We start from the raw sequence: 18,056 nt of genomic DNA, 5'->3' as shown, positions 1-18,056 counted from the left end.
CTATTACACATGTCCCAGTAGGGGGAAAAACGTAAATACAAAACAGTTTTTAGGATTTGCAAAACTTGTTATATACATGTAATAAATTAGTAGTGATAGTATTAGAAACACTATTTTCTAAGTGTTTTAGTTTTAACTTAGTTCGTGTCATTGGCCATCTAAAACATAGACTAACCTACTACTTTTTAGTTAGTTGTTTTTTAGCGAGCTCTGAATAATGAGCCTCAGGCTCAGACCCTCATTTTTAACTTGTTAACAACATTTTAAAATCATACGGATAGAAGAACAGAACCAAGACCATGTTGTTTTGCTGTAATCGATAAACTTTTTTATTTATTTTTTAAGTATAGATAAAAAAAATAATAGTAGTAATAACAATTATTTTTATTGTTACTATTAATAATAAGATTGTATTGTTAATTATAATATATTATAATGTATTATAATGTATTATTATTATTATTATTATTATTATTAATTAAATGCTAATAAGATAATTTCGCAATCAAATCGCTGCGTTTTCTCACCCCACCGAGGGGTAAACCACCAACGATATTTCTGCGGATGCGAAGCGACTATACAGAACAATAATATTTGAACTAACAGTTACTTTCATGTGCAATCGTAATGGACATTAAAAAGTATTTTAAATATATACCGCTGCGTAAAACAATACGCTAAAAAGCTGTTTTTATTTAATTATGACGCTTTCATTGCTGATAAACTGAGTCAGTCCCCCCTGTACAACAAGATGGTTTCGTCCAAATCTATAACAGGAACAACCGGTGTTTACCATTTGCCAACAGGAAGTTGTTTTTCGTGCCATTTTTGATCTGGTCTGTCACAAATCAATTGGTTCGTTGGCGAGAAAATGAATTCAAAGTGTTTGTCCGCTTGGTCCAAGTTAAAGTAGAGCAAACGCGGACAGTTTTTGCAATCATGGTGTCTGCGGGAAAGGAAAACGGGTATTCATAAGCAGCACGTTTCCTGCGAGGTGACACCGACATACAGGTACACTGCTCGCTGTACAGCTGTCATGTATAGGCATTAACGTTAGATCCGGGCGCGAGATAAACACAATAACGAGGGACAATTAAATTGTGAACCCGAATCCAGTGTACGAAGTGCACGTCCACAGTGATTCTTAATGCTCTGTAAAGAATTTTGACATGTTGTTTAGAAAACAACTACTATCAACCATATGCCAAATATTTTTGTAAGCATTTAGTCTGAAACTCGGTTGCACACTTTATTAAATGCTGAGTTGGAATATTGGATGTAAATAATAAAAACTTGTGCTACTTTTTAACTTCTTGTATGCTGCTTTTGATTACATGTTACTGAATATATACAAACTTTAAAGATGAGATGTCTGGGTTAACGTTATTACATTGTCATGTTATTGTGGTGCAGATGTTCATTCTGATTTGTTCCCTGACAGTGTGATAGGCAGACGATACCAACTCAGGATGGGTGCCGAGAGCAGTGCCCTGCCAAGCTGTGTGCTGGAGGAGCCACTGCTGACGCTGCCCTCTGGTCTCACCATGTTCTCTGCCCTCCTCCGGGATGGCAAGCCTGCCTCTGTGTTTGTACATAAGCAAGACAATGAAGACAAAGTCAATAAAGCTGCCAAGGTATAAGTGAAACATCAATGAGTATTCTAATCACTGGCAAGCATTTGTCAAAAGTTAGTGGAGACTTGGTTATTACCTCACGCATTATTTGTGGGAGGTCATATACAGTGTTTCCCTTAATTTAAAGTAATAAATAGCTAGTAAATAATGTTTGGTCACTTTATTTTGATGGTCCGTTTGTTGGATTTAAGTTACATTGCATCTACATGCTAACTAATTCTCATCAGATTATAAGGAGACTGTTAAGCTGGGGTTAGTGTAAGTTAACATGTACTTTTAAAGTTTCTTATAGTCAGTTAAATGTCTGTTGAATGCGCAATAACAACAGATGTTAAAGGGCACCTAGGTTACCCCTTTTTTCAGATTTAATATAATGTTTTGCATCTCCAGAATGTGTCTGTAAAGTTTCAGCTCAAAACACTTATCAGATTTTTTATTATACCTTTTACAAGATTCTGTTTTTATACATTTTTGCACCTGGGGGCAGTTTTGTCGTATTATGCCGCTTTTAAGGCTAGTCCTCCCCGTTTACCGTTGTTACGTGCATTTCTGCGTGCCTTAATCTCCTCCCTCGGCTGCGTCAGACAAAACAGACTTAAAGGAAGCAGATCTCGCGTAGCGATTGTGAGAAATACTACAGTAAGAACTTTACCAATGAGTATTTGATGTGAAGTTGCATCGATGAGTTAAACACAATATCGTTACAAAGTTCACATGCACACACAGACACAGAGACAGACAGACAGACAGACAGACAGAGCGTGTTTAGCTTTGCACTCTTTTAGCACGCAAATGTGACAGAATACAGGTTAATCTCCACTGCTGTGTGGATATCTGTTGAAGTAAAAGTAAAAAAGCTGATGAAGTAAAGCTGAAGTAAAATCGCTGTACTTCATTACACACGTGCACTGTTTTAAAACATTTTAAACATGTGAAACTCACTCTTGATCACATTTGATGATGATTGATGATCCTAGCGAACTGAACAGACCTTTTATTCCCAGTTGCTTTGCGCATGTCTGGTCTTGTTGATATGATTATACGCGTAACTACCGGGACAAGTTATTACGCGCAGTTGTCAATCAATTCGGTGGGCTGGGGGACCGAACTCCTACGTCAAGTTGCAGTCGGTCTGAAAACCGCTCCAATTGGTCCACTGTTTTTGTTGTTAAATTGAAAAAGAAAAAGGACTGGGTGTGTTTAAGACAATCTAGTAATACTCAAATGGACCATCAAAATAAAGTTTTACCCATTTATTTATAATCTTATTAATAATAAGTATATAAGGTGTGCATGGGGTGTTGACATATTGCATTGTTTACTGTCACACATTACAAAAATTAATATTGATATCATTTAAAATGCTGTAAATGAAGCATTTAAAACTTAATTAAATAAAACTGCTGTGTTATTACATTTTTGAGCTAAATCTCAAAACGTCGTATGGTGTGACTGTCTCAAGCAGAGATGCCCAAACTAGGGTCTAATATTTGGTTTTTGGCCCTCATAATAAAAAAAAATTGGGCACCCCTGGTCATAAGCATAGTTCGTTAAATTACAGTTCTTATAAATGAAAAAGAAAATAATAACAATTCATTGATAAATGACTCGTGGCTATTTTAGTAAATAGAAATCATTATTACCATCCATATATTTCTATAAAACATAGAACTTTGTACATTTTGTCACTGAAAAACATGTCCTCTGTTGTGACACCATATCCAAATATTTTTGGCAATGCCATGAAAAATTTGGGTCAGTTGAAGTATTCCATTTTAAGATCATGTAACTGAAACCCTGTGTGGCCCATAAGTGCACTTGTTAAGGTTTTGTCTCAGAATTTTTTGCATATTATAATACGTTTTTTGGAACCACTATAAAATTAAGTTTTGTTGTCACTTGGTGTAACACCACTAATAATTAAAAATGTCCAACAAGGGAAAAAATATTCATAATTTAATATAAAATAAATAGCGTTATAAGCGTTAAGGTAAGTGTCCAACATTGAAGATACATCACTCTCAGACAGTTTGTATATTATTAATTAAGAGTTGTTTTTCTTTATTTTTACTACATCACACAATGGGATATTTTATAGTACAGTTCAGTAAACATAATAAAAACTGTAAAAGAATTAATGACGAAATTTGTAATGCCTCATATTTTCTTTAACAGACTTTATACAACATAATATAACTTTTTTGTCTCTTCATAAACAGTGTTTTACATGAAAAGCTTTTTTTCTTCTTCATGTCAAGCACAATTCCCCTGACTGTAAAACACATTTAACTGGGCTGTCCTGAAGGCTTTTTTCTGAAATAATCTCTTCTAAGGACATTTTTAGCAAAGTGACACCATAAAAAAAAATCTGAATTTTTATCTAGTATTAGCACTAAAAATCTTATTTAATTTCTATATTCATCTGTTTGTTGATTAGATTGTATATTTATTAATGAAATGTTCTTGCCATGAAAATAGCTTATGTTGCTGACATGTAATGTATTTTTTAATGTCATTCCTACATGTCAACTACCCATATGAAGTGTCATGTAAAGGTGAGTAACCTGTTTGTGATCTTTCGTTGCAGCATTTGAAGACATTAAGGCATCCGTGTCTTCTTCGCTTCCTGTCATGTTCAGTGCAGGATGGAGGCATACACTTAGTGACAGAGCCAGTTCAACCATTAAAACGGCTGCTAGACAATCTTTCTGCTGAGGAGATCTGTGCAGGCCTCTATGACCTGCTGCAAGCACTAGTCTTTTTACATGACCGGGTAAGGGTTACAACTTTCCAGCTTTTGTTATGCTTATAAGACGTCGAAACATAGACATCTCGGCTAAAACTAGGCTAAATTTGGACTGTCAGTGAAATTCTAACTGACGTCTAACAAGTTCAAAAATAAACTAGTCATCAAAAAGGCAGGACTACACAAGTGAAGTTTATTTAATGACTAGTCTATTGTTAGACTTCAATCAGCTGTCAGTGAGAATCTATTAGATTACAGACTGTTTAAATGTCTGTTGTATTAGACATCTTTTAAACTTTGCTTTGGTTGGTTTTTGCTTTTGCATGCAAAATGTACAATATTCTCTGCGCAGTTCATTTTTTCATTCATTTTTCAAAGTCAAAAAAATAAATTAGAAACGCCTTTGCGATGGTACACAAATAGGAAACCTTCAGATTTAATCTAAGTTGCTTAAAGTAATATCAGATGAATATGTAAATATGTGCTGTGCATTTTACTCTCGATAACAAAATAAAAACTAAGAATAAATACTTTAAAATAAAAATGACAGTTGTATGATATTTTGAGTAATTGATCTAGCTATGTAAAAAATGCTTTCTTTGCATAATAAATTGACATTACCGTACAGAATAGCTTTTGGCAACAACATAAACATTATTTAAGCTTCAGTTTTAACTGCCAAAACAGAAGAAGAGTCTGGGAAATGTGTGTAAATGTCACAATTTGACATTCACATAAAAATATAAATTTTTCAAGTACAACTTAGAAAGATCTTTTTTTTTTCATTTCAAGCTGTTAATAAATTGGCACAAAAGCAGTTAATGCATTAAAATCCTTACATATAGTCATTTTATATTTAGCTAAGGAATGGCATGATGTACAATCAGTTGTTCTAACTAAACAGTTTTTTTCCCTGCATGTTTTAGGGCAAATCAAGTCACAACAATGTGTGCATATCCTCAGTTTTTGTTGGTGAAGATGGTCATTGGAAGCTTGGTGGGATGGAGACTGTCTGCAAGTTTTCAGAGGCAACACCAGAGGTGACGTTCGTAACCACTTAAATACTAATTTGTGCCCTAAACGTACTTAAATGAAGATAGAAATCCTGTTTACTCCTGATTTCTCAAATGCTTTTTCCGAAAGATTTTTAAAGCGAATTTGTGTTAAAATTAGACAAAGTTGACTGGGGTAACTTTGCATTGTGTCAATTGTTATTTATTTTTTTCCTCCAGTTTCTCAAAAGTATCCAGAATGTAAGGGAAAATGGTGCCATTCCTCCTGAGGAGAAGGTAAGAACCATATAAACCAAATGCAATTTTTACTCTTTTTCAATTATTAATAAATTACTCCATATCAGTGTATTAGGATGATTTCTCAAGCATTATGTCACACTGAACAATGTAGTTAAGGATCCTGAATAATAATGTAAATAGAATGACACATAAGAGATGACTTTTTACTGTGTTTGAATCAAATAAATGTCTCCTTGCTGATTTGTTGCCATAAGGTCTGGGACAAAATTGCAGGCTGACAGCAATCCTGATCATTCTGACTGAGTAATGTAATGTAATGTTTTTTTTTTTTTAATAATAATTATTTGTAGCTTGAAGGATTCAAAACTCTTCCCGAAAAGCATGCCCACTCCCGAGATGCTTTTTCATTTGGAGTGATGGTGGAGGCCCTTCTTCCACTGCTGACGGGACATGGTTGGTAACACTTAATTCAGCAGACGCATTTAAAGCAGGCTGAGTGTGTCTCAGATTCATCCTGTTGTTGCAGCTGCTAAGCCTTTACTGCTCAGACATTGTGACATATTTGTTAATGGACTAACAACTATGTTTTAAAAACAATTTAGCATGCCAGAGACTCTTTAAAGACGGGTTTTCCATTCTAGGCAGGTTATAAAGCCTTCATGTTCAAAGAACAAATTGATCCACATGAGCAATGCAATGATGATGCAATGGTTTGGCATGTATTTTGGAGCAGTTTTACTAAAAACATGTGCGTTTTTTTTTTTTTCTTTTAGTCTCACATGCTAAATTGTAGTAAGTTTTTCCATTCCCTCCTTTTATTTGTTCATGTCTGCTCTCATCTTTGTAACCTCCACCCAAACGTTCTGTCTCAGTCTCAGATGATTTGTTGGTGAGTCTAAAGAACATGCTGCAGGCCAGCCTGTTGACCCCTGACCACAAGTCTCGTCCATCTCTTAGCACTCTGCTGACTCACAACTTCTTCAGGTTTGCTCTTCAAAATATGCTATTAAATATGTATGCATTGATAGGTGTCCTTTGAAAATCAACTCTGAACTGAAAATTCTGCTTTGCCATAATGTTATTCATACATTTTGAATGGTAGTGATGTTTCAATGTCTTACTTTTTAATAGTAATTTTGGTCAAATAAATGCAGACCATTTACAGTACATCCGGAAAGTATTCGAAGCACTTCACTTTTTCCACATTTTTTTGTTACACCTTTATTCTAAAATGGATTAAATTCATTTATTTCCTCAAAATTCTACACACAATAGTATATATAATAATAATAATATATTGACAATGTGAAAAAAGAGTTTTTTAAATTGTTGCAAATTTATTAAAAATAAAAAAACTGAAAAAGTCACATGCACAGAAGTATTCACAGCCTTTGCTCAATACTTTGTTGATGCACCTTTGGCAGCAATCACAGCCTCAAGTCTTTGAATATGATGCCACAAGCTTGGCACACCTGTCTTTGGGAATTTTCCTCTTTGCAGTACCTCTCAAGCTCTGTCAGGTTGGATGGGAAGCGACAGTATACAGCCATTTTCTGATTTCTCCAGAGATGTTCAATAGGATTTAGGTCTGGGCTGAAAAACATCCCCACAGCATGATGCTGCCACCACCATGCTATTAGCCTGGTGATGAGCGGTGCCTGGTTTTCTCCAAACGTAACGCCTGGCATTCACTCCAAAGAGTTAAATTCTCATCAAATCTCATCAGACCAGAGAATTTAAATCTTTATAATCTGAGAGTCCTTCAGATGTCTTTTGGCAAATTCCAGGTGGGCAGTGGTTTCCGTCTGGCCACTCGACCATACAGGCCTGATTGGTGGATTGCTGCACAGATGGTTGTCCTTCTGTAAGGTTCTCCTCTCTCCACAGAAGAACGCTGAAGCTCAGACAGAGTGACCATCGGGTTATTGATCACCTCCCTGACTAAGGCCCTTCTCTCCCGATCACTCAGTTTAGATGGCCCCCCAGCTCTAGGAAGAGTCCTGGTGGTTCCACTTCTACTTACAGATGATGGAGGTCACTGTGCTTATTGGAACTTTCAGAGCAGCAGAAATTTTTCTGTAACCTTCCCCAGCTACTGAAACACCTCAAGAATGATCAGTGGAAACAGAATGTAACTGAGCTCAATTCAGAGCTCCATGGCAAAGGCTAAATACCTTTTTTCACATTGTCATTATGGGGTTTTGTGTGTAGAATCTTGAGGAAATCAATTAATATAGTCCATTTTGGAAGAAGGCTGTAATTTAAAAATGTGGAAAAAAGTAAAGAGCGATGAAGACTTTCCACATGCACTGTACATATTAAATTGTATTGATGTTTCACTATATTACTTTTTAGAAGTAATATTGGTCAAATAAATGCAGAAGATTTATGTTAATGAAGTTGATTGTTCCACTTTATTTTGAGGGTCCTCTTTGTTGAGTATGGGCATGTGCACACTATATATAATTTCTGTTCACTTTTTCCATGGAATTCACTTCTGGACTATTACAGTGCCTATAAGTAACTTTTCAACTATATGTCAACCAATTCTCACAGGACTCTTGGTAGACATTCAGGTTGATGTTAATACATTAAATTGACATGTACTTGTAAAGTTACTTAATGTCTGTTGGGGATCATCAAAATATAGTGTTAGCTAATATTAAACCAGACAGTCCTCTTATACACTAATGACAGCTAGTTGACATGCAAAGTTGTCAGCAAATTAATAATAGTAGTATACGATTAGAATGTGTTAATATTTAATAATATTTCATCCTTACAGAAATGACTTCTTGGATATCATGAATTTTCTGAAAAGTCTGACCCTCAAAAACGAAGAGGAGAAGAATGAATTCTTCAAGTTAGTCTCCCCCTCGAATGCACAGTTTTATAACTCTGGAAGTGTGACGTGGACTAAATAGCTGCTTGTTTCTGCAGGTTTCTCTTGGACCGGGTACAGAACCTCCCGGAGGAGTTAATTGCAACACGTCTGGCTCCTAAACTGCTCAATTCTTTGGTCTTTGCTGAGCCCATGGCTGTGAAAAGCTTTCTTCCTCACCTTTTGCAGCCTAAGCAAGGTAGAAGCAGCCAGTAAAGATGCTCAAAGTGCACATTACCCAGGCGTGATTGATACTGTAGTTTTAAAGCAAAGTGTTTGTTTTGTGATGTACAGACTCGAGTGTGAACGCCGGGGAGGAGTGCCTTCTGTCTTTGTCTCTCTACAGGAGATATGTGGTTCCTCATCTCCTGAAGCTCTACAAGGTGAACGAGGAGCATGTCAGGATGGTGCTTCTCTCCCACATTCACGTCTACGCTGAATTCTTTCCACTTGAAGAACTCAAAAAACAGATTCTTCCTCAGGTAACTCGACCGCTTGGTAATCTTCAATAATGTGGGAATAAATGTAGCAGTTCATTGTGCTTTGGTAACCCCTGATAAAGAAGGCAAATAAGCCAAAGTGAATGTGAAAGAGATTGAGTCTCGGTTGTTTTTACGTTAATACTGTATTTCCACTGTGATCGTGATTTCTCACACTCTTGTCATGCAGGTTTTGCTGGGAATGCGAGACACAAATGACTCGCTTGTCGCAATGACACTACAGAGCTTGGCCGTGCTTGTCCCTTTGCTTGGTGCACAAGTGGTTGTTGGTGGGGAAAGAACCAAAGTTTTTAAACGGACTACACCAAACTTCACCAAGTCCACAGAAGTCACTCCAGAGAGTAAGACATGTCTGCTAATGCACTTCTATTTAATATATTAATCAACATACACACCTTCTCTGTGTTTTACTAAAGGCCATCACTTATTTTCTTTAAATCTCCCTGTATTTTGGTAGGTTTAGCAATTATTTTCTTCCTATTATAACAAAACATTCAGGCTGCAAGAGCTGACCCAGAAATTGCACTAGTTTGTGTATAGTTGTGTTTATTCATGAATGTTTATTTCTGTTGCACCGTTGTCTTGTGAGACACGACATGTTATTCCACTGAATGACAACACATATGGAGAGGAATGACAATAAAGCCCTATAGCCAGATACTCTACATCAGTCAATACTTGCTAATGGTCCCTTTCAACAAGACTTTTAACGGTCATCATAATCTTAAACCCTTTAAAGTTTTTAATATTTTGATTTTTAAAAAAACGTATGAACATTTATATGCATTTATGTATTAATGTGCTATATCATCTTTGTTTCAAAAAAACTAATTACTACTTATGCGAGGTGTCTTTAATGCAGCGTCTATGGGGCTGATTTGACGTTGTTCTCTCCTCTAGCTGCCATTATTAGTGTATCACAATTTTTTTTTTCCTTTTTCTGAAAGTCTTGATACCACTATCGTGGCGTTTTTCTTTTATTATTTTAGCAAATAAGATTGTAATAAAATTATTTGTTGTGTTATCTGAGTCACTGCGCTCTAAGTTTACCCAACCATGACACCTTCCGCTACTGAGAAACCCAGAAATGTGAATAGGATCTCTGCTTTTATTAATTTGAAATGCTCAATTTATAGTTTTGAGGACACTGCTGTGTCAGTTATACATAAATGACATCTATTCATTTATCTTTTCAAAACAAAACCTAATATGAAACAAAATTGAGATGGATTACACTGATGACAACATTTTATCTGTTAAAGGGATAGTTCACCTAAAATGACCTCATTGTTTATTCTTCCTCATGTTTTCTGTTAAACCTAAAAAAGGATATTTTGAAGAATACTTGTAGAGTATTCGTTTTCTACTATGGACGTCAATAGCTACCCTCATTTTTCTAAATATCTTCTCTTGTGTTCAACAGAGGAAAGAAACTCAAATAGCTTTTGAACCAGTAAATGATGACAATTTTCAGTTTTGTGTGGGAAATATTCCTTTAATAATTTAACTTAATTACTATGTGGAAACACAGTGGTGCAGTGGTTAGCACAGTTGCCTTACAGCAAGAAGGGCACTGGTTCGAGCCCCCGCTGGGTCAGTTGGCATTTTTGTGTGGAGTTTGCATGTTCTCCCTGTGTTGGTTTCTTTCGGGTGCTCCGGTTTCCCCTACAGTCAAAAGACATGCGCTATAGGTGAATTGATCAAGCTAAATTGTCCATAGTGTTTGTGTGTATCTCCAGGCTGTAGGTTGATCAATGGGGCTTACAACCCACTTCATAAAAACTAGATGTAACAAAACATCAGTATGGTGCGGCTAAATATCAACTGCGATTATATTAATATTTACACACTTTAAAGTTGCATTAAATTGATCAAACAACTTTTGTTTAATCAAATGTGCACGTGTAAAATGTAACTTTTTTTTCTCTCTCTCTGAAGCATCGCCTTTGCATATCGTTGGGTCATCGCATCCCCATATCTCACAACCGCCAACGGTCCTAAATTTGTTCTCTAAAAGCTCGGAGGACCAAAAGGTGGTTCTAGAAAATATGTACTCCTTCCAAGCTGCTGAAAACACCACATCCGAGCACATTTCAGAAAGGACGGGTAGGTGAAAAAACACAGTTCTTTACTATGTCTCTGTGAAGTTTATTTATAAACTAGTGTTGAGAGGATCACGTGCTTATGATTGACCATGACTGGATTCTCCATTCTTCCTATCACATTCTTCGTCTTGAAGAGTCCCTCCTGTCTCCCCCTGCTTCCTAGATTGGGTGGCATGGTGGCCCGGTGGTTAGCACTGTTGCCTCCTAGCAAGAACATCACTGGTTCTAATCCTTACTAGGCCAGTTGAAGTTTCTGTGCGGAGTTTGCATGTTCTCCCCATGCTCGCGTGGGTTTCCCCCGGTTTCCTCCCACAGACCAAAGACATGTATCATAAGTAAGTCAGTGCTTCCCACAGGTTTGAAATATACTTGGTAGCTGGATTGAAACACATCTTTTACACTCAGCACATAAATGGTCAACTGCATGCGACAAACAAAAATTAATGTGATTTTTAACTTATCTTTTTTATTTTCACACTGTTATACACATTCTCAATGGGTTAAAGTTAAAAAAGGCTATTGAAACAACAGAAAACCACTATTTCTTTTATTTTATGCTAATTAGAAGCTATGTAAGCCCATTGACAAGTAAAGGCCTCTCTCTGTTTCTCTCCCTCTCTCATTTTCACATTTTAGGTGCTTTATTGGCATGACAAATAACTGTACATTCTTATTTAAAAAGCAGTGCAGCATCGCTGCGTACAAACAAGACTGCAAAAAGGGCAAAAAATAGAAAATATAATACAGAAATAAAGAAAAGAAAATAGAAAATAAAAATAGATTATTAAATTAAAAATAGGTTAATAAAAATAAAAATAGATTAATAGTAATGGTAATGTATAAAACAGGATAAAGGTAGAAGACAGTATTATCAAAAGTAAGTCCACAGATAAAGAGTTCCAGTATTAGTGTGTTGGAGACAGTGGAGCGGGTCATTGTGGGTTCCTCAGACGGTGGCAGGAGTGCACAAACTGAGCTGCTAACACACAGCAGCACACACACTCCCCCAGTAAGATAGGCAGGTTCTCACTGTTCGGCAGGGACTTAAAGTTTTTCTGTATGTGTTTAAGTTTCGGGTAGAATTTCTCCCGGATCTCAGAGTATTTTGTGCACTCAGTGAGGAAGTGCAGCTCCGTCTCAATCAGCTGCTGAGTGCAGTGTGGGCACAGCCGCTCCTCCACCGGCAGCCATGTTTGTCTGTGCTGGCCCGCTAGTGTCTGCAGAGTCTGTATCTGCTCTGGGTGTTCCTCAGATCTCCCCTCTCTCTCTCTATCTCTCTCTCTCTTTCTCTCTCTCTGCTTTTTTGGCATGATATTTATAATGTTATGCCAATAAAGCATGATATAGTACAGTATTGCCAACGCATTTTAGTAAAAAGTATGTAATATATTAGCATCATTAAATCTATAAAATATACAGCAAATATGAAAAATAAATTAATCTTAAAAATAGAGATTATTTCTAAAAATCATAATAAATATTAGTCGATTAGTCGATTAGCCATTTCTAATGTTGTACAAATATTTTGCAGCCAGTATATTTTGTTCTCTCAGAGTATATAGTAAAGTTTATCTGAGTCGGTTATTCAGTGATTAATCATTTAATGTTTCTCTCGCGGATGTGCGTGTGCAGTAAGCTGCAAGAAGGTAATGCAAAAACTCATACAAATAACTGCAACTTTAGAAAGCAAAAGTAAAACCCAAATCTCGGCATTTTAGGAGATTCAGAAACTACAGTTGGATGCATTTTGGTGCAAAAGGCGCGTGTCTGTGTGTCTGCAGAGCAGGTGAGATTGTGTAAGTGTTGACAGTTCACACACACAGAGAACCAGCAGTAGGAAAGGTGCAGAGCGAGAGAAGATTTTCCACTGGTAATCCATCGCGAATGTTTGTCTTTCTTGAGCAGATAAAAAAAGTGTAAAAGGATGATGATAATAATAGTGTTTTTCATGTGTCTTCACCAAATACACCTGGGCAGACATTAATATACCTGGGTGGCCTGCCCAAGTAGTCTTATGTGTGGGAAGCACTAAATTGACTAAACCAAAATGGCACCATTGTCAAGTTCCCAATCCACATTATTTTTCCCTCTTAAAGCAATTCGCCATTAGCCATAAATAAGCAGGGGAGTTCTAGAGATCTACCTGAACTCAATCTCCCCTCTCACCCTATAAACGGGAGAAAGTCCAGAGCTTGAGGATCTTATGGGCTCAGGGCTCTCTCCGGGAACAACATGCTAAACACACTTTATAATCAATCATCAGCTAAGTGTGAACTCTTGATATGATCTGAAGAATGAATTGATGTGCTATCATTCTAAATCAAGTGTTTTCTCCAGTATTTAGCAGCGAGATGTCGTTCCCTTTGAATGGGTACAGAATGAGCACACAACCTGTGGAGAGCAGGAAGAGTAACGGCGAGGTGAGAACTGATGAAGACTGGCCCAACTGGAGTGACACAGAGGAGATGGAGAAAGACAAGAGCCAGTCAGTCCAGATCAGTATTCAGTCAGCGGAAATCCCAGATCAGAGGAACTCCACTATACAAGCTCACAAAGAGGATGATGGTGAGGAACCCTGGGATGATTTTGAGGACTCTGAAGTGACCTCGGACCAGTCGCCCTCCACTCGTTTGCCAGTCTCTGTACCAAAGATGTCCACAAAAAGCACTGCATTATCACTGTCTGATCCTAGCGCTGGACCTCTAAGGCCATCAAAAGCACTCAGATTGAACCCTAGCATGAAAAGCGCTCCAGATCACAACCATACATCATCATGGGACACTGGCTGGAACCAGGAAGCGAACACCCTCAAACCCAACAAAACAAGCTTATCATCAGAGCCCAAGCCAAAAAGCACAATCAGAAGCCCTGCAGCTGGAAGTCTCGGCGAGGAGTTCACCATCGCGGTGAAGAAGAAGTTCGAGCCAGACCCAGAACTAGACTTCTTTGCAGACATGATCCCGGATATAAAGCTGTCTTCCTCATCTCTTCTGCTCCCTGTGGAGAGCTCAGCCAGTGTAGCCGTCATGGGACACATAACATCAGATCCATCCATAGACACAGTGAGCCTCACTGCCAAGTTTGCTGCAGCTGATTTAACCGAGGTAAGTTGAACTGTGAGACTCAGCATTGATTTAAAGGTACAGTTCACCCACAAGTGAACATTCCAGGGTTTCCACTGTCTTTCATTGACTTAAAAGCTTACTTTTCATGACCTTTAATGAATGGAAAAACAGGCAGGTCTTGTGTTGAGCACTCCATCAGGAATTTTGTTTCTCCAATCGATAAATTTAACAGCAAACTTTTTTTTGAAATAACAAATTTAAAGCTTGAAATTTTTTTGTTTTAAATTGCTGTAGATTTAGGCCAGCCAGGACATCGTTCAAATTTCTGCCGCACCATCTGCATTGTTTTATATTAAACTACAAAATATTCAGATTTTAAAATATATGATATATGGATATGTGATTTTAAAAACAAGATATAGAAACCAAGAACACTTTGATAATTTCCTTCATTCATTTTTCTTCGGACACAGCGGAATGAACTTCAAACTTATCCAGCATATGTTTTATAGAGCTCTTCCAGCTGCAACCCAGTACTGGGAAACATGATAAATAGGAAGTCGAATTTAAAATGACAAATCCCTGATATTCCATGACTTGCAAAACAAAAATCTAAAATTCCATGACTTTTAATGTCTGAATTAGACTTTGTAAAATTCCATATTTCAGAAATTCAAAGACCCGTCAGAACCCTGATATTCTGTCATCATTTACTCCCATTTCACATGTTAAAAAAAAAGATTTTTCAAAACTTCATTGACATTAGGGCTGGGCGATTTGGCCTAAAATCAGAATCTCCATTAATTGAACATTTAAACTTGATTACACTTAATTAACAATTATTTTATTTATTTATTTTATGTTTGTGCCCTTACAGTTCACTGACAAGTTTTGTGCAGTAAATATGCTTGCATATTACAAGTGAGAGATTTTAAATGAAGGGTGCATTACTTGGATCTAAAATAATTGAATTAAACACACACTATATATTATCTATGATTCTTTATTGAACATCAATGCTGAATAACTGAAGTTAAAACACACATTGCCTAAATGTGGCTCTCCGCGCTGCTCACCCTCATCACTGCTACCAAACCGACCAATCACAAAGCTTGTGCTACGTGTTGTTGTGATGTGTACTTTTTAAGGGGGTGCGGGTAGGCGAAGGCTGCGCTGGACCATACGCGTGCGTTTGGGTGAAGTGTAATGTAAGAGTAATTAGTATAAAACTTAATATAATAAGTATAAATTAACTTTAACAGAGCGGGGTCACAAGACTCCACACACGGAAGGGAAAGTAATTGAAAAAATTTACTTAAAAAAAAGTTTGATCAATTTTAGGATCTGAATGTCAATTTCCGATTAATTGCCCAGCCCTTATCGATGTCCACAGTAATGTATTGTTTTTCCTGCAATGGTTCCACAAAGTCAATAGACCTCAGCAACCAGCATTCTCCAAAATTTCTTCTATTGTGGTAAGAAACTCATAAAGGTTTAAAACCACATAAAGGAGAGTAAATGATGAGGTAAGTTTTATTTCTGGGTGAGCTCTCCTCTTGTTTAGTTTAGCTCCAACCCTGATTAAACACAACTAAGTAGGATCTGAAGGTGCACTTGGTAATTAAAGACAGGTGTGTTTGATCAAGGTTACAGCTAAACTCTGCAGCAAGGTAGATCTCCAAGAACAGGGTTGGGCCCTAGACGGAATATGCCGGAATATTTGGCATTTCATTCTGCTGTGGTCTGGACTCGGTATAAGTTAGTTGTGGTTTTGTGACAACTTTGTTTCCTGGCAGACCTTTTAAAGAATTTCTTTTGAATTCAACCAATACAGGAGCTGCGTCCCAAATCGCATACTTATGCACTATTCTACGCCATTTTGTAGTATAAATAGTGTAAGTAGTGCGTTCACACTGAAAACTCTAAAAATAATAAGTGCACTTTAATTACCCGGATGATGCACTCATTCAGTGTGTAATGAAGTGTGTAATGATGGACACTTCACGCACTCAACGACCGCAGGTTTGCTTACGTAGCGGAAGGGGCAGAGCTATCGGACGCACATGTTGAATAACTTTATTTAATTTGGATGGTGAAAGCAAAATTCTTTTACGAGAGTGATTATAGCGCCTCCCGATAGTGATTGCGGCAATACTCACGGCAGGTATTATTTGATAATTCGGCCGTTTACTTCAATGATTTGGCATCAGGGAAACGGTTTGAATTTCCGCTTAGTAAAAAAAACATTAGTGTGCCATTTGGGACAACACTACATGCATATACTATCCTGTTGAGTGTGTAAGTGCATAAGTACATAGTGCATGAGTGCATAGTGTATAGTGTGCCATTTGGGACGCAGCTAATGACTTCAAAACATTCAAAATGTTTACCATTTCATATGCAACCGGTGATAAGCCAATGATGAAGCCATGTTGTCAAATCTGAATGCACATTTGCAGTTGTTGAAATGTTTGCAAACCACAATCATTGAAGCATGGGCTGAACACCTTTTTTTTTTCTTCCCTAGACGGAGACAGAAGGCTGGGGTGATGACCTCAACTGGGAAGATGAGAATGCTTGGTGATCACTTCTACAGAAAGCCATATGAGAGATTCCCATAAATAACACTGCGTATGACATTATCACTAAAGGCCAGTCAATTATACCACAACTGATGTACAAATGTAATAATAAAGAACTACGGTTTAAAATAATATTGCATATTTTCAGGTTATCCCGTCAGTTTACCGTCACCACAGAAATTGTTTGACTATAAAAGACAATTCTGTGTAGTTTGATTTTTTTAAGTCAGCATGATGGACCTCAATATGCTAAATTCTATAAAGAATATTCAGTCTGTTGCACATAACCAGGAAATAGACCCACATTTAATGATAATTATTTGTGCCATAGAGCTTTTACGTTCAGCGAGCGTTAGAGGACTGAGAGCATCAACTCTCAGAAGAAATATATAGACTCTAATATGTGTTCACTAGAGGTGAGACCCTGACATAATTTATTTGTATTATCAGCTGCTGATGAAATAAAATGGTTTTATGGTATCTGACCTGGTTTGCTTCATTTACTGTATGTGTAGCACAGGGTATCTGTGGGGTCTTATTTACTGAAATATTGTGTTGTAGGTCTTAAATCTTTTTTGAACAGGTCTTAATTTTCCTTTGTCATGTATAGCTACCCAATCTGGCCAACAATTATACAATCACCAACACTCCATCCCAGTAAAACTTCTATTTACCATTATGTTTAATTATTTGCATTACAATAACACTACATTAGCCCTGTAGGAGTCTAAAATTTCATTCATAATGGTCTTAAAGTCTTAAATTTTAATTTGCTGAAAACTGCAGCAATCCTGGTAGCAGTTTGTGATATTATGACACTCTTTAGTCTAACACTAAATTCTCAGAGCACAAACAGGTCCTTTGTACAATTAGCACTTGTGTGATTTGCTTCTTGTTGAACCCCTCCTAAATGGTAAGTCGTTTTGGACAAAATAATCTGCTAAAGTACTAAATGTAAATATATTTTCATTAAAAGTAACTATATCAGTCTTCCACTTACCTAGAGACAGTTTACCCAAAAAATTAAATCATTTACTAATCTTCCACTCATTCCAAACCTGTACGAGTTTCTTTTTTTCTTGAACACACTGAAGAATGTTGGGAAAAAACAACAGCCATTTACTTCCATAGATTTGTTTTTGTTCTGTTTCTACTATAGGTCAATGGCTTCTTTTTAAGCCTTCAAAATATCTTGCTTCGTGTTTAACAGAAGAAATTCATAACCGTTTGATTATGAGTACAAGGAAATTGTCATTTTTGTGTAAACTATGACTTTAAGGCTGGTTCACA

General features: G+C 36.9%; 1 protein-coding gene across 2 annotated transcripts; it reads left to right on the top strand.

The window, feature by feature from the left end:
- The first annotated feature begins 798 nt into the window (after window positions 1-798).
- scyl3 (SCY1-like, kinase-like 3) lies at window positions 799-17,246 on the top strand. 2 transcript variants are annotated; one of them, XM_087296387.1, is made up of 14 exons: window positions 799-1,011; window positions 1,442-1,634; window positions 4,222-4,407; window positions 5,307-5,420; window positions 5,613-5,669; window positions 5,984-6,086; window positions 6,506-6,907; window positions 7,154-8,496; window positions 8,574-8,713; window positions 8,809-8,996; window positions 9,184-9,355; window positions 10,953-11,120; window positions 13,457-14,223; window positions 16,712-17,246. In XM_087296387.1, exons 8-14 carry the CDS (start codon window positions 8,438-8,440, stop codon window positions 16,766-16,768), a joined length of 1,551 nt encoding a protein of 516 aa, XP_087152513.1. In that variant the 5' UTR covers window positions 799-1,011; window positions 1,442-1,634; window positions 4,222-4,407; window positions 5,307-5,420; window positions 5,613-5,669; window positions 5,984-6,086; window positions 6,506-6,907; window positions 7,154-8,437; the 3' UTR covers window positions 16,769-17,246.
- Window positions 17,247-18,056: the final 810 nt, after the last annotated feature.

Source organism: Danio rerio, chromosome 20 (assembly GCF_052040795.2).
Source record: "Danio rerio strain M-AB ecotype USA chromosome 20, GRCz13ab, whole genome shotgun sequence".
Taxonomy (NCBI): domain Eukaryota; kingdom Metazoa; phylum Chordata; class Actinopteri; order Cypriniformes; family Danionidae; genus Danio; species Danio rerio.
The sequence above is the reverse complement of the archived record's forward strand: the minus strand, read 5'-3'. Positions and strand labels throughout refer to the sequence as shown.